The sequence below is a fragment of the Apteryx mantelli genome, chromosome 15 (genome assembly GCF_036417845.1).
Source record: "Apteryx mantelli isolate bAptMan1 chromosome 15, bAptMan1.hap1, whole genome shotgun sequence".
NCBI lineage: Eukaryota > Metazoa > Chordata > Aves > Apterygiformes > Apterygidae > Apteryx > Apteryx mantelli.
Genome location: NC_089992.1, coordinates 9,195,023 through 9,218,554, shown reverse-complemented (window position 1 = coordinate 9,218,554; position 23,532 = coordinate 9,195,023). Strand labels below are relative to the sequence as shown.

Genomic DNA, 23,532 nt, shown 5'->3' with positions numbered 1-23,532 from the left:
GAGAGGCCTCAGGCCTTGGGAGTGAGCTGATAGGCTGGATGGAGGGTGTACGTTTCCCCACTTTTTACAAACTGGTGCTAGTGGCTTCTGCCATGGAAAACAATAGTAAAATCCTTTTTTTAAAAAAAAAAAAAAAAGCCTCCATTTGACTCTGCAGACCCCTGTGTCCATCAATATGGTCATGTTACTGGTGAAGGGAGATAGATGCAACCTGCAGAGCAGGATATATTTGTCTTTTGATGTCTGCTCAGAGATGATGTGAACTGAAAACCCCAAAAGCTTCCTTTTTGGAAAACCAGTTGCAGTTGCTAAGTGACGGTAAAGTACTTGCTAAATAGGAGATCTTCAGTACCAAAGGGCATGAATAGTTAAGGACATTGTGAACAAACACAGGGCCTTTTTGAGTTTAAAGAAGGGCGTATTTTGTTATAATAAAACCTCCTTAACGCTGACCACTGGGATTTTCCTGATTTCTGTTTTTTATTATTTTGATTTGTGGTATTTATTTTTTATTTTTGTATCTGTTTGTTACTGGGAAACGCTGTCTCTGAATACCTCTCCCAATTGATTTTTTTAGGGGGTTGTTTTGTCAGTTGTGTGCAGTTGCTGTTTATGTATATAAAAGATAAAGTGAAAACCACTGATTTCTAATAACATTAGTCTGGGTATTCTAATAGTTTAGAAGGCCACATATGCACGTTTTGAGTCTGAGTGTGTATTGTTAATGTGTATACGTGCAATTGTTGCTGCTTTTTCAGATAGCTTTTGTTTTTGTCATTTGAGATTACTTTTGAGATTGGAAAAAAAACATATCCATCTTGTGTCAAGAGTTAAGGTTGGTATGTTGTGATGAAATATGTGTTTGTTTACTGCTTGGGCCATGTAAGATTTATCATGTTCTTAACATCTTTCTTTCCTTGCCTTTTGAAGCTTGAGGCAAGTAACTGTATTATCCAGTTAGTGTCTGCCAGTGGGTTTTGACGCCGTTTCCAGGATCCGGTGCCACAGCCTTGGTCTGTGGCTGTCGGCAGGGTGGCTGTGAGGCCACCGCTCAGCTCCGATGTCTGGCCGCGTGACATGGCAAGGGCCCTGGGGATGGAGCCCTCTGCGCCTGGCCCCACGGTGCCAGCAGCTCTGCGCGCTCCCCTCCTGAGTCCCCCTGTCATTGCTATAGGGGCTCGGTCCTGATGGGCCGTTGGCAATGCAAGGAAGCGCCAGGCAGTGGTGTGTCCACGGTGGGCTGGCGACGCCGAAGCTGTCTGGAGTGCAGCTACGGCAGAGGGTTTGACGCCGGCTCAGCAGAGACGAGGAAGGAGCTGGAGGCCACACGTGCTTGCAGCTTGGTGGTTGCTGGTGCCGGAGCCAGCCTGCTCCCGGCTGATGCTGCTGCCGTCGTTATGCCAGGCACGGAGATTTGGACTGCACCTCGGTGCTCTGCTCCTTTCTGTGTGAAGGCTTCAAGTTCATAACTTGGAAATTCCTCAGGATGGAGGACAGGAGATGTGTGGGGCAGGACTGGAATTGGTGCCCAGTTGTCACAGGATGGGGGCTGCATGTCACTTAGGCAGCCCAAATGATCCCCTTGCTCCAGGCCTCCTGCGGCTCCCACATCTTTGCTGGGGAGATTGGTTGCTCCTCGGCCTTTGAGCAGCCTCGCAGGCATCTGGTGCCACTCCAGAGTCTCCTGCAGAGAGAGCAGGTCCATGGGACTGTGCCAGCACAGCCGGGTGTCTTCTCTGCTGCTCTCTGGCCGCTGCCTCAGAAGGGGCTCGGCTTGCTGAGGGTCTGACATTTTCTGCAGCCGCCGCACATAGGAGCTGGGGATAAAAGGATTAACGGAAATGTCACTCTGCTCTAAATCTTGGGCTGCTGTAACTGGGTACAGTAGCTGACAAGAACAAGGGATACTGCCCCCATCCCCTTGCAGTAGAACTGGCTGCTGATAGCTGCAGCTGGAGGGATGCAGGAGCAGGACTGGGGCTGGCTCATGGTGTGCTTACGGCTAATTAAGTTACCACTGCGAGAGGCAACGCAGGCACCCATTGCCCGGATTTTGCTTCCCCTTTGCTGGGTGTTTGGATGGTTGCAGATGGAGTCCAGTCAGCAAGCAGCAGATGTGCCTAAGAAATGATGGGGGGCTTCATCACTGGGGTACTGACGCAGGGTGGTGGGAACCTCAGACTGGGCCTTCCTTGGGTGCTGCGAGCTGGCTCCGAGGAGCAGCAGCCATTTTCTGGCTGAAGCTTGTGTACAGATTATGAGGACTCAACTGCTGTTTTTTCTCCCTCCCCATTCTAGGTTAAATCCCAAACCGCTGATGAAGTGACACCCCCCCCCCAGCCCTTCCCCCAGTGCCTTTTAGCAAGGTTTCCTCCTCTCAGATGGGCCAGATAGCTCTGCCTTCTCCCATCAACTTCTATTTCTGGCCCTTCCACAGTGCACACACTTGTCTTCAGACCCCAGCTGTGCAATCACAAGCAGATCACTTATCCCAGCTCTAATTGCAGGAGCTCAGATTTGTGGGGGTTTGTTTAAGATAATGGTTCTGGATGAGGTTTGGCTTTCTCCCCCCCCCCCCCCCCCCTTGCTTCCCCATCACAGAGTCAGGGAGGAAAGGGAAAGCTATGAAGAGGTTTTTCAGCCTTCAGCTGCCTGAGGGTGGACCTCAGAGTGCTCCCAAGCACAGTCTGGCAGGGTCATGCCTGTCCTTTGAAGTTTAAAATTAGCTCCGTAAGAGTAAGGGGCTTGAGGCCAATCTGATCAGTGGAGGAGCAGTGAGCAACTGGAAATGAGAGCCCATGTTGAGGTGTGGACCTATAAATAGCTTTGGATCCCTGCCACCTCTCTAGGAATGGAGAGAGCTAGGACTCAGTGGCCCATCTGATCTTCAGGGCTGCGAAGTCTACCAGTGACAGAGGCAATTATCCAAAATGGTAATAGTGGGATTTGCAACATGGATGTTCCTGTTTTGCTGGCAACAGGACTGAGAGTGACTCTTTCCAGAACAAGCACTGACTAGCTGTTTAATGGGGATGGATGTGAGTCTGACCTGAACTAAATGTAATCCAGCATCTTTTTGTGTCCTTATTCTGGAGGTCTTCTCACTGGCCAGGGTTGCCTGGGTGGGTTCCTGGTCCCATTTCTGTGCTGTATTTGATAGCCACTTGGCTAATACGAGGATGGTCCTGGAGAACTGCTTCCCAGGAAGGGACAACAGTATTTACTGTGCACTGGGTTTGAGGACCAGCAGGTCTAGGCTTGAAAACTGAGAGCCCTTATAGCCAAAATCCACTGAAGTTAGTGTTAGCAGGCTAGCTAGATGAATGTAGGAAACATTTAGCATTGATTTAAAAAAAAAAAAAAAAACAAAAACAAAAACAAAAAAACCCCTTCAGCCTTTGGCTTGAGGCTGTGCAAAGAAGGCTTGAGGATGGTATGGTTCCTCAATTTGAGACACACAAACCATGCCACTGTGTTTAGCACAGCTTTTGAGAAAGTCTTACATGCTATCACTCTCTGTCCTTCTCCTAGTAACACTTGAATGCTTTGACCAATTCTAATTGAACTTGATAGGGGATTACAGATCACAAGGGTATTAAGTTCCTATGCATATCGTGAAAATAGGCAGAGGAATAGTAGAGGAAAGAGATGTTATAATGCCCTTTGGGAAGAATGCAGCAGTGTCATGATCCTTATTTGGCACTGGGTAGTTCTTATGAGAACTTGACTTCACAGCACAAATGCACCAGGAATCAGTATTCAGTAGAGGACAGGATCTCTTTTTCCTTCTAGCCAAATGTCCAGCCTTCACTGGCCACTGCTTGGACAGTGGAGCTATAGATGTAGGAGAGAAGGTGTTTGAGCAGATTACACCTAGGACTAGACAAATTGACATTTGCAGTGCCTGAGTCCCCCTTTACTGGAAAACAGGTACTTGTTAAGGGACTGCAATTCCCTCTAAATGCTTTCCTGGGTGGCTGCATACTCGGCCAGCCAGTCAGGAGGCACTGGCTTGTATTTGCAGAGGGTAATTGTGCGCACTTTATTTATTGTGCAGTAAAGAAAACAAATTAAGGCTCTGCAATTATAGAGACAGGCATCCTTTTAAATAAGACCTAAGTAGTCAGATTTCTATTTAGAAAATTAATAATTGCCATTTCTGCCTACATTCAGTGGCTCTTTTTAAACTGTCTTCTGGATGTTTATATGTGCTCTAAATTGGTTTGTGGGCTGGCCAAGACACAGCTCCTGTCAAAGAGCTCTCTTTCAGCACTGCCTGCTGGAGCAGGGATGGAGTTGAGGACAAAACTTTCTCTTCTGGTCTTCACCCAAGGATCTTAAAGATGGAGGCCTTGGATAAGGCCAGGACTGGAACAGAGACCTTGGCACAAGCTGTAAAAGGGGCCAGGAACCACTGGAAAACTGGACTCCTGGAAAACTTCTTTGTCTTCAGGAGTGCTTTGTACCCAGTGTGACCACCTTTAGAGTATTGTATGGCTGTGCTGCCTTTTACTCCAAGGATTTTTTTAATCTGTGTGATCCTGTTGGTCCTTTTTCTCCCAAAGATGCAAATTTGTCAAAAAATGAAAAGGCAGATTTTGCAGAATTTGCCTATGGACAAATTTGGAAATGTGATTAATGTGGGGCCTTCCAGGTGTTCACAGCTGCCTCTAAAGGTTGCATTGCTTTGAGAGTGGGGTTGGCTGTGGTGTCCTGGTTGGCCTCCACTCAGGGAACCATGCTCTGCTTCCCTGAAATCTGATGTTTTCACTGGAGTTGTTCTTCATGTCACCTCCTGGCTTACCCTGCAAAGCTACTATGGGCTGCCGAAGAGCAGAGCTAGTCGGCCCCAAAGCAGCCGTTCTGCAGCATCACATAAATCGATGGATTGGTGATGGATGTTGTTTGTAACTTTGGCTCAGGAGTTCGCCACAGATGTGTTATGGTGTTAGGCTTTGGTAGGAAGGTGAGTGGGGTTGCATCCCCTGAAACTTGAAGCATTCAGAGCTGGTAAGTCATTCTGTGCCCTCCTAAGCGCAGTTTCAGGACATCTCTCAAAGCTCTCCACCAGCTGAAGCCCACATGCCTTCAAGGGCTGCAGACAATGAGCCCGCAAGGCTTGTGAGGTTCACGTCCTCTTTGCTGTGCCTGGGAGCTCAATCTAGATATCAGGCTAAATAAAGAAATAAACAAAATACCAGACTTTGAATTACTGCAATTGTAGCTCTGTTCCCTCTCAGTCGTGGCCTGAGGGTCGTTTGCCTGTTCTTTGTGGTTAATGATCTATTGCTTTCCTCTAAAGGAACCATTTGTATATAAGAAGAGGTTAACTCTCTTCCTGCAACCAGCTCTAGGCCTTGTCACTGCCTGTAACCCTTGATTCTGAATGTCCTGTTACTCTCCCCTCTTCTTTCTGATGACTTCTCTGTGCTCTGTCCTTTTCATCAATATCCTGCTTTCATATCCATCCTGGTGGTGATCTCCTAACATGAACTGTCATGTGTTAATTGCTCATGATTTCCTGACCATACTCCAGAGTTAGTGTGACCTAAGAAGTCTCTGCGTATCATGTTAGGCACAGTAAAGGACTGTGTAGAGTATGAAGTAAAATGAATTTACCTAACCCTTCTCCTTGACAATTTAATGTTTTACTTTGTATTTGCAAAGGACTAAATAAGAACTGAATTCCTCCATGACTACCAGCAAAAAAGAAAAAGCTTTTCAATTCCATTAAGTGAATGTTCCTTTGTTATTCCTGATCAAATGGCCAGTTTGGGTACCCCTTAATTTCTACTTGCACACCGAGGATGTTACTGTTCCCAGCCCCTCTGGGATCAGGCACTTGTACTGTGATTTACTTAGGTATTTTTCTTCATCTTTTCTCCTATAAAATTCTGGGCATGTTTAGAGTGCAGTTGCTAAAATAAACAGCAGTAATGTCTCCTCTGCTTCCATAAACTTCCCTGCCCTGACTCCCTACCTGCTTTGTCCCCTGGATGCCAGTGTAGCACAGGTCCTTGCTGATATGCTAATCAGCAGCAGCGGTTTGATGGCATGTTTATTCCCTGTCATTACCGCAGGTGACTGATAATCAGTTAGAAGCAGCTATTCATTTTTCTGCAGCAGCAGCAGAGGTAGCTTGTTTTACCAAGCATTGTGCACAAGGCCAGAGGAGAGACTAGTTCACTACAGGACTGTGGCTTTCCTTCAAAATGGGTCAAAATCATCTGACCTGCATTCAGAGGGCTAGGTAACTAATTCCTGACTGCATATTGCTCCACTCAGCTGTGGAGAAGGTTTATTGTATTGCAATAGGAGGAAGAGTGGTTTGTGACTGTCAAACTAGAAGGACCTGGGAGAGAAAGTTTCTGACTCTAGTTCTGTGCACCTTGGGGTAAGACTTGTTCTGCCTCAGTTCCCCATCTGAAAAACTGGAATAATAGCATTTGTTTTTTTTCTCTCCTTTTACTTGATCTATTTGCAGTGTAGCTCTTTATGCATTTCTAGTGATATGTGGCCTTGAATTATGGGATGCTGTTGCAATGCAAGATGAGTTATAATGTTATTGATGTCACAAATGTTTGTTGCCCAGTTTTTATGTGATGCCTATCACTGGTACCTGGGCTCTTAGGATTTTGGTGTGGTTTTGTCCCTCTTTCCTTTCTTTGAAATGTTGAGATGTTGCTTCCAGATGCCTTGTGTGGCTATGGGATTTATTTCCCTTTCTGAAGACTGAGCAGTTATCTCCTGACAGACATGTGAAACGGGCAACTGAGGTTCTGGAAAAGTCCTGTTCCTTTTTTAAAAGAGCCTGCTGAAAATGCTGAGGATATTTTGAATGTGGCTGTTCAGCTGCTCCTGGGTGGATGTTCTCTAGTCTTTTACAAGCCTTGTTTCAGGATTGAGGTAAAATATGAACTCTAAACATGTGCTTTTTGTTGGGTCATTCTCTGTGACATAGTATGTGTTGTGTAATAATGGCCTGATGGATGTCTTGTTGCTGTGTTGTGAGCTTCCCCTCAAAGAGAGGCTCAAATGTTCCTCTTGGACACAGTTCTGAAGCAGGGGTGTTGCTATGTCTTGGTTAAACCTCACAGCGTCTCTATTGATCTCTCAAAAAGCAAACACCAGCAGTGCAGAATGAGCCAATTCCTGGATGTGCCCATGTGACAAGGACCAGAGACTGCTCCTGGACTCCTGGGGTTGATGCAGTATAGAAGTACTCTGGAAACAGCCCCTGGCTGTCCCTTTTGCTTGTTCTCCAGACCCTGTGGCTCAGCTGATTAGGTGTGGTGCAAGACATGTCTTCCCTGCCTGTTGTCAGCATGAGAGTTACTGTACAGAGAGGGAGCATCCCAAGGGGGACCTGAGGACACAGAGACTTCTTTGAAAGCTGTTGGGAGAGGGAGAACAATCATGGCAAGATGAGTGAAAGCTAAGTGACTGCACAAGTGATCTCACCTGGGATTTTTCTTTCCATGATGCTATTTTACTAACTATATGATTGCAGAGGTGATTTTCCTTTTTTTATATACAGGCAATAAGCATGAGGGCAGAGAAATAAACACTCAAATCATATGTTATTTGAGCAATAAGACATGACAGGACATGAATGATGGAACATTAATTCATGATGGTGTGTGACTAGGCAAGAATTTAAATCTCATAAGTTAGGCAGCCGTGTGTTTTATTGGAATTATAAAAATTTTATTAGAAAATTGTAGGAGGAGTTTCACACCAACTCTTTTTCTTCGTTTGTATTTGTGAAGGTCTGAACTGTGAATTATGCCAGATGCAAGAGACTGTGGGATACTTATGAAGCTGTCAGTATGAGCATTAGGTTTCTGTCTTCAGCAGGGGCTGTGGGTGAGCATATCTGTAAACTTCCTACTGTTTGAGGATGAGAACCAGGGCAGATCTGACCCTCAAACTGATGCTGGAGTGTGTTTTCACACCCCGCGGCCTGCCAGCAGTGCCATGAGGTTGCCTGCTGGCTGTGCCTTCCTGAAGACTGATGCCCCGGCAGGATGCGCGCACTCCCAGGTGCCCCAGTTCCCCTGCATATGCTCAAGGTAGGGATGCGAGCCCCTCGGTGGGGCTCTGCCGGCTCCCTGCATCCCGTGGGGCCTCACTCCAGGGTTGCGTTTCAGCACCGCGGACAGCACCGGGGCCACCCTGCAGCCTGGCCCCTGCCCTGGCCTCTAACCTGGCCTCTGTCCTGGCGCCAGCCCCGGCCTCCCTGCTTCCAGCTTCACTGCTTGCAGGCAAACGTCGCGACCTCTCTGCCTGAAGCTGCGACCTCTCTGCCTGAAGCTGCGACCTCTCTGCCTGAAGCTGCGACCTCTCTGCCTGAAGCTGCGACCTCTCTGCCTGAAGCTGCGACCTCTCTGCCTGAAGCTGCGACCTCTCTGCCTGAAGCTGCGACCTCTCTGCCTGAAGCTGCGACCTCTCTGCCTGAAGCTCAAGCTCTAGTCCATCAGTCTTTAGTCCTGGTGCCTGCAGCTTGACCACCCTGCCTCCAGTCCAGCCCCAGTCTCCTGGCCCTGCAGCTTGGCCTCCTGACCTCCCTACATCTGACCTAAGCCTGGTCTCCCTGCCTCCTTTCCCCTTCTCTTTGAATGACATCTTTCCTCTTTCCAGACACAGCTCTGGCCTGCTGTTCAAGTGCAGTGAATGGATCAGCAGCTGTGCACACCTGGCTTGCAGGTGCAACTATATTTCTAGGAACCAGGTGTGAGTCTATCTGAGGAATGACCAGCTAGGTTTTGCTGCCAGCACTTCCCCCCCCCCCCCATTCCTCCCTTTATGAAACAAGTCTTCTGACATGTCTGTTTATGATGAATGTATTCTAAACTTTCTAAACTGCAGTGGTTCCCTGGCACTGGTTTTGTTCTGCAGCGTAAAAGGAATCATCCTGCAGTACCCTGCTGCTATCAATGGGTTATTCACATGAGTAGCTCTCTAGGAAGGATTGCCATCTAACCTCATTGCAACTACAACCCATGGGATTTGGCTAAGCATTTGTTGTATCCAGTTGTTTGCATTGATAATTGTGGGTAATTTGCTGTCTCAGAATAATGAAGAAATGCCTGCCCTAGTTTGACTGTCAGGCTGTTGTGCTTTATGGTGATTATTCTTTTCACTTTAAAAATATCCTTGTTGATGACCAGTGCTTGAAGGTAAAGGGTGGAAGAAAGATACTTTTCCTGTTTAAGCGCAGCATGCATTGGGAAGAGCAGGAAAAGCATAATCACTCCATCCAATTTTGTGCGTTTTCTCTGCCAGAGCTAATTGTCAAGGACAAAATGAGTTTCTGCTTTTGGGAAGGTTATAAATGAGCAGGGTTTGCTGGACTGTAACTGCCTTAAGTCACCACCAGTTCGCAGTCCCCATCAGGTAGCTGTGTCTGAGACCACAACGAAGGGCACCATACCAAGCTTCAGGCACAGCTGTAGGGGGTTTCTTCTAGGGATGTGTCTCCTTGGTGTGTGCTCAGCTGTGCCAGCAGGAGCGTTTCTGCCTAATGGCTCCTCCTAAGCTCAGATGCACTCCCAGGCATCTGCTGCCTCCTAGCTCCCCTTCCCTGCCCTGTGGCACCCAGAGGGAACCTGCGGCTTGGAGCAAGCCAGCTCCCTGCTTGATGCTGTTTGTCTCGTAGGCTGAGTGTTTTTCTCGCCTTTTGAGGCATAGCTGGAGTACATCAGCCTTGCCTCCTGCTGTGGCCAGGAGCCTCTGCACAGCAGGGAGGTGGCAGCTGCCATCTCTGCTGGCTGACAGCAAGGTCCTTTTGGAGAAGTACAGCCTTGCACCCTCTCCTCCCTGCCTTTCCCCTCACGTGTGCCTGCCCTTGCCAGCCTGCTTCCCCCGCCACACTCTCTGGCTCTTGGTCCCTTGCCCCCTCATCCTGCATTTCCTGCTGTGTCTAGCCACTCATTCCCAGGCACCCTACACTGTGGAAGCAGGTAGCTCCGCTTCCCTTGGCAGAGAGGCTGGGGCGAGTGCTGCAGGCTAATAGCAGGCTTTCTTTTCATTAGCTGGTGTGAACACAGCTCTTTGGCAGAGCAGCCTGCTTTTCTGAGCTCATGAAGACCATTTTTCCTTTTATCTATAATTTAGTAGAGTGTCAAGCCACAGAAGTTTTCACAATAATAAGCAGTGGAGGAAATTTATTTGCTGCAAAGGCAGGTTTTATTCCAGGGCTGTGGCTTTTTTAGGCTTCCTCATGAGAGGCATTGGTTGCTCATGCAACTTTCCCTCCAGGGAATCTGTTCGACCTTCTCCCTGGGACCCTTTCTACTCCAGTTCCCGCTCAGCACAGCGGCTTTCCAGCCACTCTCCCTGTGCAGAACCTGTGTGGCCAAGTGAACAGAGAAAGGTGAAGAGAGGAAACCATAGCAAAGTGGGAGTATTCACACACTTGGGGAGGCCTAGTGGGAGAAAAGGGAGTCATGAGTTCCCCGTCTTTCACCTTCTTGTTTCTGTGCATCTGTTATTCATATCTGCTTCCTAGAACAGCCTCTATGATGGGTTTGATTGCTGAGGAAAAGCAAGTTTTCGGGGTTGTGTGTAGACCTTACCTGTGATCAGCACATGAAGTTGCTGATGGTGACTAGAGATAAAAAGTGGATCTGTGTCATAGAGGGAAGGACCAGGGATCCTTCCTGAAGTGCAGGAAGGTCAAGAACATAGGGCTGAGTGAAGACAAGGAGGGGGTGGGATGCAGCTGCAGGAGGGATGGGAACTAGTCTGGAGAGGGAAGTTTGCAAGGAAGGATTGGAGCAAGAAGAAATCATTAGGTGAGAGAACTGAAATGGAGAAGAAAGGAGATGAGTAGAAAAGGTGATGGGAGAATGGATATGGAGAGGAGAGGGAAGGCTGTCTGGGATAGGGGAGAAGTGTGAGGGGGAGGGGGGAGAGAAAGCTCTACAGGGAAGACAAGTTTAAGGAAGAAATGGGGCTGCTAGCAAATGCTTGGGAACTGCACCTCTAAACTAACCAGAACCTTCCTCTCCTGCTTTGACTTGGCTTTGGAGGTAATATTAGGATGTTTCTAATCATTTTTCCTGGACGAGTTTTGCGATCCTGATGATATTAATTATTCTTAAAGGTCAACAGCACTCACTTGAATCCCCTTCTGTTCTATCACGTAATCAGTTAATTAATTGGAAACCATTTAGCAGTGTCTGCCGAGAGCTTAGCCCGCCTTATGCCCTGTTTTGCTGTTGCTGGGACATGCACACACACATGTGCACACATATACCCCCCTCTTTCCTTTGGAAGCTCTGCAGAACCTCTGGTACAATCCCAGGCCAGATCAGCCCCGGCATTCCTCCCTGAGGCAAGCCAAACCCAGCTGAGGCCTGGCAGTTACTCTTACCTTTACCCCTGGAAGAGCAGTGCTTGAGGTTGTTCAGGGCTCGTTGGTTTCTGGGAATTGAATGTTGGGAGAGGATGGACTTTTATATTTAATTTAAAAAAAAATGATGCGAGGGCTGGTAGGTCTGTAACAACTGAGAGAGTACAGACCTAGTTCAGGAGGGAGGGGAGGAAAGACCCTGTCCTAGAGGCTCTGTGCTCAACACATTGCAGTTCAGACTCTTGGCTGTTGACCTTGTCAAACTGCCCCAGCCTGGGATCTCCCCAGTGCCTACCTGTGCATTAGGGATGACCCTTAGTGGATGGTTACTGGAATGGTGCTGCCTGAGCTACTGACCTTGCCATTTGAGTATCGCCCCAGAGGAAAGTGGTGGGGCAGAAACATGAGAGCCTTTGAGGAGTACGTGTTTGGGCTCTAGTGTCACTGTACTCTGAGGTGCTGAAAAATGCCCTCCGGGTGCTGTTGCCCTTTCCAGACAGTTTTCTCATGCTTCTGCTGTGTTCTGTGCGGCAGAGAGCTCTCTTCTGTCGCATGGTGGTCTGGTTTGCCCTAGACCTGCTGGAAACCTGTGAGTGGGAGGCATTCCCCAGTCATTTTCTGTTCCTATCTTGAAGAAACATGCAATTTGAAGCAAGCAGGCACGATAAACCCAGCCCCTCACTGGAGCTGTCAGCTGGCACCCCTTGTTCTCTATCGGCACAAATCTCCAGTATTATTTCTGTGCATTGAAGCAGGAAAGAGCCCACTGTACAGTTGTATTCCAAGTTTGACGGATCTAAAATTACCATAGTTTGGGTTCAGGAGAGAGGAGATAGGGGTGCGGGGCAGAGCAGCCCTGGGGATGCCTCAGCAGCAGGAGGGAAGCCGTGGGGAAGGGCTCTTGCCTGTTGCAAGCAGATTTTCCTTTTCCTTGAGCAGAAGACTGGCATGTTTCATGAATGCTGTTGGACTCTGCCCTGCAGGGAAGCTGGCAGGCAAAGGTAAAGCAACTGCAGGGCTGACCCAGCTTTTAACCTTTCCTCAAGTCCTCTGAGAGCCCAGATGTCTTTAGAGAAGAGCAGCATAAACAGCACACAGCAAAGGAGAGAAGTGTAATCGAGAGGGCTGGATTCCTGCATCTGATCTGCCTCAAAGCATAGGGACAGCATTATTCACATCTGGTGACTGGTTCCCATCTGTACCAGGGGCTGAACCCAAACTGTGAGCAATGATTAGCTCTGGGGTGTGATCTTGTCTCCAAATAAAGCTTGATGCAGCTGGGAGATGCCTTATAGCCAATTTGGAGGGTGTGGGAACATCACAGGGCTGGATATGGCCTTTAAAGTGGCCTTTAATGTGTTTTGGGATGCACTGGGACAAAAGTGGCAGCAATAGATATCTTGCTATCATGGCCCATTGCATTGGCAAAGGCAGTGGGAGGAGAGGCGTGCGGCAGATGTGCTGCTAGTGTCTCGTGCAAGAGCGCTGTGACAGGAGGTGTGTTGCCACTGTGCCTGTACACCTCCTTCCTCTGTCTCTGACTTGCTGTGCAACTGTGGTTTTGTTTTTAATGCTATTGTTTAAAGAACAATGAGAAAGACCACCCCTCCCACCCCCTTCGATCCTGTTTCAATAACAGTTGGGATATACAAATGAAGGTCTTGAAACCAGCAAATACAGGAGGAGTGTGATTGGGGTGTCTTGTTTCTCCCTTCTGGCATTGCATCTCCAGGGACCCAGGGCTGTACATTTTGAAAAGTCTCTTTTTGTGTCAGTGCTAGTGATGGTCGCCTGTTCTCCTCCGATGCAGAAGCTTGACAACCATCTCTGAGTCTATGAAATTATTGCAAATTCTGGCTCTAGCACTAGAACAAGAACTAATCTGGGGAGAATGAGATAAGGTGATGGGACATGCTCTGTGGTTGCATTCAGATGCCTTACAAAGCTCAAGGCACAGTACAATACCCTTAGATGTGACAGTGGAGTCTGTTACGTTGTCCAAACTTGCAAAGGAAGATTTGAGCCATGGAGTCTTTCTTAGTTGGCTGCGTTTGGGGTCAGTAAAGGCCAGGGGGTTTCTAAGGGGCTGTAGGTAATGCAGGATCATGGCTGGGAGGATCTCTGTATTGCCGTACTCTTTCATCCCACTAGTACGTGCTTCCTGGTGCTGAGTCTGGGCTGCGAGCACAAATGAGAGAATTGCTGGCAGCTACAAGCCCTTGGTCTTATCAGTTTAACACCGAGTCTTGTTCTGCTAACTCAAATGCTTTCCATGTGTGAGGCTTGCACATGTTTGGCATTGCCCAGTGTTTTTGCAGGCTCTATCTCAAACGTGGCCTGCTGGGGCTTTGTGCTGAGCTGAGATTTCAATTGAGTCTAATATTTGCAGAGCCTGATTCGTGGTGAGGCCTGTACTTCTGCATCTTCTGAGACTTACTGGGGTAATTTTAACACATTCATTAAGGAAGGACAGTATATTTTTCCTCTTAATGAGTAAAGCTGCTTACTAAACAGGAAGTGAAGGGAGGGCAAAGGATAGGGCAGGGCAGGGGATTGGAAGAGTGTGGTGCTGCTTTTAGAGGCCGTTGCATTCCTTCGGCGGAGACGAACAAGTCAGAGAACAATTCTCCAGTGTTGTGGAACGAGGCTCGTGTCTAGGGGATCTGGCGCTCGTCAGCGGTGAGGTGCAGTGTGACGCTGGCACGTGGGCCGCGTGGGCAGCTGGGCTTGTGTCGTGTTTCCAAAAGTCAGCTTCCCTGCCCTTCTGAGTTGGAGGAGTCTGGCTTAACCCCTTAGGTGCTTCAGTGATTTTACTCTCTGTTGGAAAATGAACACGGCTTTGTTGGGCAGAGTTCTGGACCAGTGTGTTTGGACCCCTCTGGTTCATGGTTCCCACAGGGGCGTGTCTCTCTTGAGCCCCACTGTTGCCAGTGGTGTGTTGGACAGCAGACGGGTGTCACCTTGGAGTCAGGCGCAAAAATGGGAAGTGGGCCTCAGGGAAAACTGCCACCTGAGATGTCCTACCCATGTCTGAGCTCAAACGGCCTGAGGAGTCAAAGAGATACCTTGCCTGACTTATAGGACATAAGGTTCAGAGAGTTCAGTGGTTTAGCTGTTGCAGAAATGAAGGCAGGATGGAGGAGCTACTCCTATGTCTACTCTACAGCAGCCCTTGGCACCACCAGTGCTGCCTTCTCCCACAGCCTGCCAGCACCCAGCCAGCCTCCCTGGGAGCAGCACAGTGATGGGAAGCGCTTGCTGCACCTTACAGGATGCCCAGAGTATGGCGAATATCAAACACCAAGCGCGAGGCCACTGGCATATCCAGCATGGGGGAGCACAGCTGAGGATGTGAGTTTTGCCTCTAATTTATGCCGGGTGGTCGCTTGCGCTCCCTCACCCCCCTTCCCCCAGCTGCTCTGTACAGTTAATCCCCCTCATCAGATTTTTCAGAGTAGCACCGTGTTATTAAAATGTGTGAAAAACGTCTCCCATGCAGAAGTAAATGTGTCAGGTTGGAAACAAGGGCAAGTGGAGAAAGGAGAGATGTGTGGAGGAGGGACAGGTGAAGAGAGCCCCTCCCCAGCAGCAGCGTTTCTGCCATTGGGTTGGACTGAACCACATAATATAGTTTACGGTTTAATTACAGGGGCTCTTGCTTGTTGGTGTCGTTAATGAGGCATCTGACTTAATTTAGCTGAATAAAAATGGCTTTAGTAGTGAAAACTCTTCTTGGATGCTGGTTAATTGCGGGAAAAGAAAACATGCCTTTTCCTTTTCCACTGAAGTCCAATTGTTCTGGGCTGTGCGGATCCAGACTCTTCTTTTATCCCCCTCTAACACAGGCGCATGCAGACACACACACACACACACACACACACCCATCCACCCCTCTACCTCTGCTAGCACAGCAGGCAGAAGCCTGTTCAGCAGATGTGCCTCCTTGCCCCATCTGTCACTCATGATCACCTTATATTTCTCTCCTGCCTTTCCTCAGGGAGGTTTCTGCAGTGCTCAGGGTATATATGAGCCTGTCCTGAAAGGCAGCTACCTCTGACAGGATGTACAAGTTGCCTCAGAGTGCGCAATGGCACTGCAGGACATGAACATCTACCCTCCTGACCTGTAAAGGGAGGCTGGGTGGAGGCAGAAGGCAATAACTGGGATTTTGCTGTCATTCAGTGATAACAGTCCACCTCTGAGTCATGTGTGGAGTTGCTGATGGAGAGAGGTGGTTGGGTTATCAGGTCATGATCCACCTGAAAACCAGGAGGTTTAGTAGCATGACTACCCAGTACAGTCTGAGGACAGCAAGGTTGTTGAGCTTGGATCACAAGAAGGTCATGCATTTTGCTGGCTGTCTAGATAGAAACATGCTCTGCAAAACTGCCTTCCCCAGCCCTCCCCTGGAAACCTACTCTAGAGGGAAAAGGACCCTGGCATCTATTTCTAAACACTTCCTCTCTTTCTATGGAAAATAGGGTCTTGGAGGTGATGGATAATAAGTCACATGACAAAGCAGCAGTTCAAACGTGCTATGAAAGTGCTCATAGCCAGGTTTATCCTGAGGAAGACGGACTCGTGTTTGCAACCATGAAATACGCTCTGAAGGCTTTTCGCTACTTCTCCCCTGTTTCCTCTGTGTGATATGCCATATTTTATTACAGGTGGAGCTGATACACAGTCTGTTATAAAGGTTGTCTGGCATGCTCTGTTTTAAGACTGTTTTCACTTTCCTATAGCTGCCAAATTTTAATCACTCAGGTTGAAGTTTTCTGTGTTGGGTGTCTGCTCCTGGCTGAGTTTGTTTTTATTATTTCTTTTTAAATTTCAAACAAAACCTGTTCAGATGTTTGAGGGAGTGGATAGGGAAAAAAAATGGGCTTTTCTGCTCAAGTGAAAAAAATTTTGGCGAAGCTTCCTTCATGAAGCACCTGCACCCTAATTTTCTGGAGCTGGGAAACTGCCAAAGGGTGGCTTTTGCGTGAAAGACTTTGGTTTTGCTCTCCCCATGAAACTCTGCCGAAACTCAGCTCAATTAAAAAATCTCATTTGTTAGTGCTTAGAGACCTCTGCGGCGTTCCCAGGTAAATTGCCTGAACATGTAACCAGTGTGTTCTAGCCTTGCTGTAGGTCATGCCATGGCCCCTGTCTCTTTTTTTCTGGGGATTTTGCCTTGCCTAGCTAATAGAAGGAAGAGCAGCTCTTGATACTGTTGGATGAAGGGCTTGCAGGAGAATAAAGGGAGAAGTTTTGGAAAGACTATTTGAGAGGGGATAGGGGGATGAGTGGAAGCTTTTGTTGGGACACTGAGATTGGCATGGGAGGACATAAAGGCTGAGAGCATCATGGGAAATTTGGATAAAGAGATTGGGGCTGAGAAGTGTTTAGGAGTGGCTCAAGCAGTGGAGGTTGATTTTGACGATCATGGCAGGGACTGAGTGGATAGAGGAATATCTGGAGGGAATTGGCTTCCTTTTCCCCCTAATCCTCCCCATTCACTCTTTATAAGACATTGGGAAACTCCATGTGCACAACCAAGGCTAGAGCACAGTGGGAAGCTTGCATGTCTGACCAGAAGTTAGAAATTGCCAGAGCCCAGTTCGCCCGTGGAGCCATAATTTAATCTCCTTGTGTGCATGCACTGTGATAACAGTCTCTAATTACATAATCATGTGTTATTTTCCCCAGGAAACCTGCCCCAGGATGCAGGGAAGGGGGGTGCCTGTGCATGTGCACCCCCCTCCCTGCATCCAGTACACAGGATGGATCTCTTCTGGGGAGAAATCAATGCTGTGCAGCAAGGTTTCTTTCCATAGTATCTCTGTATCTTTTGTGTCAGCAAGTGTACTTTTTGCGTGACTAACCTTAGTCCTGGCATTTCTGACCTTTGGAGTATTTGGTTTTGTAACTAAATGATGTATTTTTAATGTGTACTTATGTGTGTAGCCCCTTTCTTTCTACCTGCTGAGGTCAGGGGCCTTTTACAAGAACCTTACTGACATTTTAAAGCATCCTAAGTACCCATTTCCAATGACAAACGCATCTCTCCCTATGTGTCTTCTGGCTGATCTCCTGAAATGGGAGCTGTTAATATGTGTCCCTCCTGACAAGTCCTGCAGATGCTAACAGTTGGATCGGATGGCGTCTCTTCCTTTTTAGAGGAGTATCTCCTGCCAGATGCATGCAAGTGAAGATGTATCTCCTCCTTGCTTGAGGCTTGGCATGGTTTGGGTTTTTTAGGGGAGGAGGGAGGTAGGAGTTGATTTCCAGGGACTGACAGAGACAAGAAGTGGAGCACATCTGCCTGGCAAAGCTTCTTGCAATAGTGAGGATGTTTCCTTTCTCCATCTCTCTGTGCCCTAAATTGTAATAACATGATCATGCTATTTTTGATTCCCTTATTTGCGTGGAAAGCCTGTTGTTTTTTCTCTTCTCTTTCAGAATCCAATTTTCTCTTGACATTTCTGCCTAATGTAGCAAAACATGACCTTTGAGAAAGGACATTCCAGCAAGATTCACTCCCTCCTCTGCATCTCTGCCTCTCTCCCACATCTTGCTGTCTCTCATGCATCCCCCTTTTCACTTCCTTCTTCCTTCTTTGCTGGGGGAGGGAATTTACTGTCTAGCTTTTCTGTAGCAGCAAGATGTTCCTTCCCCTCCTACTTTTCATCTGTCTTTGCAAAGTGCCCAGGTGCTCTGGGTTGGATAAGGGGGAAGGCTTGCAATCTCACCCCTTCCTTTAGTTTCACGAGCTATTATTGCTGCCTTTCTAAACTTTGTTGGAAGCTGGTAGCAATTTGTCTAAAGCCTTAGGAGTGGTGGGATCTTAGTCATGTGAACTAAGGTACCTGTGGTTTGCGGCAGTTTACGCAGCGGGATAGTCTGATGTGAGGCAGAGCCAGAATTTAATGATGCAGCGCTGTGCCGGCATGGCGTTTGCTGGCACTTATCCTTCTGCCGGAGTCGAGGAGAGCCTTTGAGGTGGTTTGCTTGGTGAGCTGCAGGGCTTCCCCACTCCTAATTGCAGAGTTTGGCATGGGGGTTTGGTTGGGTAGGTTGGCAGCAGCTAGGTGACTTCTCACATGCACTCTTCTTGCAATCTCTCTCTGCAAATCGGAGTCTGAGCAGCACGGAATTGTCCAAAGTTACTTTTTCCTTGCCCGTTGCTGGGTAGCATGTCCTCTGCGAGCCCTGAATCTGAGGGTGAGGTGTGGGTCCCTGGGTCTCGGCCTCGCTGGGCTGAGAGGATGGTGCTGTAACGTGTCGCTGTCACAGGGCTCCTTCTTTGCCCCCCTCCTTGGAGGGAATTGTCTGGCTCCTACGAAGCAGAATGAGTTCAGAGGCCATGTTGTCTCTCCACCAGCCTGACAGGCTTCTGCTGTTGCCGCTTGCTGCCCTTTAATCTAGGGTAAGCAGAAAAATGAATCTTACAGCCCAAATTCTCACTCCTCCAACCCGCACCAGTGGGTTCTGGGATTTACTGTCTTGTTTTTATCACGTTTCTCCAAATTGAACGGGGATTCCAGGCCGAGCCCGGCACAGACTTGGCTGCCTGCTGTTGCCTCTGTGCCACTTTGTCCCACATCTCTCCTTCAACCAGCTGTTGATTTAATGAGACTCTGGGCCTCTCATTCATGCCTCTGGTGCTTCCCCACCCTCTGTAGTGAGCGGGGTAGCAGTGCGGATGGTCTCTGCAGCCAGGGTGCAGACGTGTATGATGAGCCGTAGTGCCTACCTAGGCCTGGCGTACCAGGGGTGGGAGACAACTGATGGGAATAGGACTAGATACAGTGAAGGTGAGGCATTGCTTCCAAACCATTTCCCATGTTTTCTGTAGCTCTGAATGCTAGCACGGGTATGGGATGACTTTGGATTTCTGCAAAAGCTTGTGACCACGCTTCCCCCTTTGTGGGCTGGCAGTCCCTAGACTGGGACTAGTTTCTGTAATCTGGCTTTTGGAATGAGGAAAAACAGGTTAATGCTATCAACAGGTAGAGCTGGGTCTTACAACCTTTGCTGATGAGGAGGGACAGGTCTGGATGGTCCTCTTGTGCTGAGCTTGGTCACCTTAGGGCTAGCTGAGGAGTTCAGCAGAGGCCCTTGAGTGGTTTCTTCCATTTCCAAAAGCCCCCCAACAAATTTCCACCTGCTCTGATCCATCTCAACTGTTTAATTCTTCCTGCGTCACCAGCAAGAGCCGGAGGAGTGTCTGCACCTCCCCATGCTCCCCAGCACTGTTGCTTTGGTAGCTTGGATTTTCACAATGAGGTTTTGGTGGCAGAAGCTTGTCTTGTGGGAGTGCGAAACATGTTGTGCGGTGAGGGTGGGCAGCCAGCTGGCTCCTGGCCGAGAGGAGGAAGAGTGTGGCTCCTCCTTTCTGACGTTGGCTGGAGGGAATCCGCTGGAAGGACAGCCTGTTACAGAAAGCAGGTTTGTTATTGTCCTCTTACACTGTTAGAAACCCAGGGCTCTTTTCTCTTTCTGTGCCTGCCACCTTTTCAGTTAGTCTGCCCCATACACATTTGTTCTCTTGCTTTTAGTACTTCATTCGGTTTTACTCTTTTATCCTCTTTTGGCTTTTAGATGAAGAGATGTCTGCTGGATTTCCTAGGTGGTTGATATTTATGTTTTTGCAAGTTTGGGCAGATGGAGAAAGGAGTATGAAGCTGTTAGCTGCTATAGTAGTGGTACCTCTCGGTACAAATAGCAAAGAGCCATAATGGGATGCTGTTAATGTACAAATTCTATGTAGTTTAAGAATCTTTCTAAGTTAATGATAGTATCTTGGATAATTATGGTTCTGTCGTTTTAACCTGGATGTTAATATTTTTAACGTGAAGTTTGTTTGTAGTTAGTATTTTGTTCATGTTTGGAAAATGAAATTAGGCTTGTTCTTTCTGCTTATGGTTGGTTGAGCTCCTGATTCTTGGACACAAGTGACAAGAGTCGATCTGTCTGTGTGTGTGTTTTGTTTTGTTTTACATTGCAGCAGAATATAAACCATTTTCCCATTTGGAAACAAAAAAAAAAGAGAAATATCCATTTTGGTTCAGGTTCATTAAAATCTTTCTTTATGAAACCTAAGGTTGGGTCCTAAACTGCTTGACAGTCTCTCTACAGAAGAAAATGATGAGCTCTGTGGACCCAGTAAGGCCAGGTGCAGAAGGAATTATTTACCATGACTTCTTTTTCTTGTTAATTTTCAGAGACCTCTCCGGTAACCGGCTCACCACACTGTCATGGCAACTCTTCCAGACACTGAGACTTTTTGAACTGTAAGTTCCATCCTGAGGTATCTCCTGGGAGAGGAGGGGAGGCTGAATGAAGTAGGAGGTTAAACGATTTCTAAGATGACCTATTTTGAAACCTGTGAATAATTATCTAAAACTTCAGTGGGCAGAAACATCCTTGGAAGGGTTTCCTGGGTATTGAAGCACCAGAGTGGAACTTCTTTTCTTTCAAATTCATGGCAGCTGGATAATTAATGTTGGGATGATGAACAAGTTATTTGTGGGGTGGTAACTGGTTGACTAACTCTGGGAACACATTAGTAATACTTACTAGGCTGTATTTTGAGTGAATCTCCTCAAAGACTTGATCTTCACCTACTGTTCATCTGTGGTTACATTCCTTTAGCTCATGACACTTTTTATATGGCACCCCTCCTTTTTAGGTGAATGAGTCCCTCGATCTTTAGCAATTGAGTCGCTTCCCAGATGCTGTGTGGGAGATTAGACAGGATATCTTCTGGGCAGCAGTGGCCTTCAGCCTACTGAATTATTGATAAAGCATTCAGTGTTGTGCTTGAAGAATAAGTGGACATGAAATCAATGGAACGTTGCCCTGGTGACCTGTTTTCTTGAATTTTAGAAATAGTTTCTTGGTGGGTATAAAAAAATATATATATATATGTAGGATTTTTCCCGGAGGATCCTGGGAAGTTCCATTCATCCTCACTGATGATCAATAGAACTGTAAGCCAGAAGTGACTTATGAAAGAATAAAGACAGTCTTTCAAGTGGGAGCAAGCGTGTTATCACTGGTGTTACTTCAGCGTATTTTATTTCTGTCAAATTGTTAAATGAAAAATACTAATAGTGATATTAGAAAATACAGAAACACCCTTCTGATGGGGAATCTGGTGTGCAAAGTTAAAAATGCTGAATTTGGAGTTTGTTTCCTCACTGATTACAGCTCTAAATATTTTTAAAGGCTGGCTCAGGTTTCAAGTTTAATAGCATGAGTCATTTGTATTCTTAGACCTTTATTTATTCTCATTGCACAGTCTGGCAAAATTCAGATTAATGGTTATTACCCAAGAGACATCCAAGAGTGGAAGAGCAAATGGGGGCTGCAATCCTGAACTAGAGACACTGGCAGGGATTTTTGGAGTTAAGGCTTGGGATAATGGTGTCCCACAGATCAACATGGATACTTCCAACCTGGCTCTGTTTTTAGGTGGTTTTGTTTCACTTGGTCATATTTCATTTCTTCAGGTATGTCCTAGGTCTGTCAATCCAAGTCAGTCAGCTTCCGCTAAGGGAACTGAGGTGCTGTTGTTTGGGCAGCAAAGTGTACCTGTCCACAGCAGGTGTACAGTACAGATCAAGACTCGTCTGTTGTCCCGCTGTAGGGATCCTGAGAGGGATGCCAGTCATCTTGAGCTGATTTAATTCTGTGTCAGCAGAGTCACTTGGAGCCAGTGCTCTACAGACTGGCAAACGGAAATGATCTGAGTCATTTGGCTCCTGTTGGATCTGTGTTCAGAGTGGTTTTCTCAGCTGTAACAAGCCCTGATTGATGAGAGAAGTAATGTGGATAAAAATGCTGAAGATCACAGGGCTGGTTAATAGGAAGAGTTGATAGAAGGTGGGAAAGTAGCACCGTCGTTATGAAGTGTGGTGTCAGCGGCTTCCTACAGAGAGGCTTGGCAGAATTCACAGTGAGGGAGGCAGTGCTGCAGCTCAGCCATACCAAGCCTGCCATCAGGCCCTTTCAGTTTTGCAGATGTGTTCTTGGCAAGCCGTGTCATGGCATGAGCTCAGGTGGTCAACTTAAAGGTACAGATGAGCTTGGGGCTCCATGAATGCCTGGAGGGTCTGGCTTGCTTTGGCTGCATTGAAGTAAGAACCCAGTTAAGTTCTTTTTCTTTTTCTTTTTTTTTTTTTTTCCTGATGAATTGCTTTGTCACTGATGTTTCTTGTCAAATATTCCTTCATGTGCCACTTTTCATTGAAGACCCTCCACCTAGCTTAGCATAGATCAGAAAGATGGAGGTGGTAGAATGAGATGGGAATGCTATTCCCAGAAGTGTGAAAGAAGGAGGGGAATATTTTAGTTGATACTCATTAGGAAGTCAGTGTTAATTGGGAAAGGGGATGTGCTTGCAAAGTCTTCCCCAGGGGCAAGACCATGAAAACGGTTTTGCAGAACTTTGGATACATTCAAGAGAAGGCTGTGGAAGTGTAGTCTGAGCTATAGGTTCTGAATATTCATTCACATAAAGATGTTTGGAGATTAAGGAGTAAAAAATAAGGGAAAGAAAGATCTATTGTAGAGTGTTCATGGCCCTGAGAAGTAGAAAGGCTGTATCTGTTGATGAACAAAAGTAAATCTGAAAGTTGGGGAGAAATTAGTAATAGATAGGTAGAAGTGGAAAATTTAGGGTGTGTTTTTCTTTTTTTAAAATGCAGGGGATGGTTAAGTAGAAGAGTTCTGTGGCATACTGAGCTCCAAGGAGGCCTCCAGGATTTGGGAGGGAGTCAGAATACATGGCCTACATAAAGTGAGTGTGAAACACTGGTGAAAGCTAGAAAGGAAGTTGTGGACTGATATCAACTAGGAACTTGAAGGTGAGCCAAATCTCTTGAAGGGAGGAAGGAGGTGAACAGAAGAGACTGAGGCAGAGAGATAGCAGGCTTGAGAAAGACAGACTGAGCAGCAGGCGTTCTGTGAGGCCTTGGAGAGGCAAGATGATGATCTGAGGGAGAGATGCTAGCATGTTTGCTATTCTCTAGAGGGCTACATCTGTGGGGAGGGTCAGTGGGGACAAGTGGGCCCTTCCCACATTGGCAAAGCTGCGTTTCTCAAGGGGTGCAGGTGCTACAGTGGTTAACCAGAGGACAACCTGTCAAACAGCACCCTGCTGGGGCGAGTCCTGGGTCTCAGTGCGG

At 47.4% G+C, this 23,532-nt stretch overlaps 1 protein-coding gene across 3 annotated transcripts in view; it reads left to right on the top strand.

Annotated features, from left to right (window-relative positions):
• The window catches only part of NTRK3 (neurotrophic receptor tyrosine kinase 3), a 239,408-nt gene that overhangs the window by 45,428 nt on the left and 170,448 nt on the right, over positions 1 to 23,532 (top strand). For all 3 annotated transcript variants that reach the window (XM_067305558.1, XM_013958611.2, XM_013958628.2), the window contains one exon: positions 20,566 to 20,634. In XM_067305558.1, the coding sequence (XP_067161659.1) occupies positions 20,566 to 20,634 (69 nt within the window). The remainder of the gene's footprint in view (positions 1 to 20,565; positions 20,635 to 23,532) is intronic.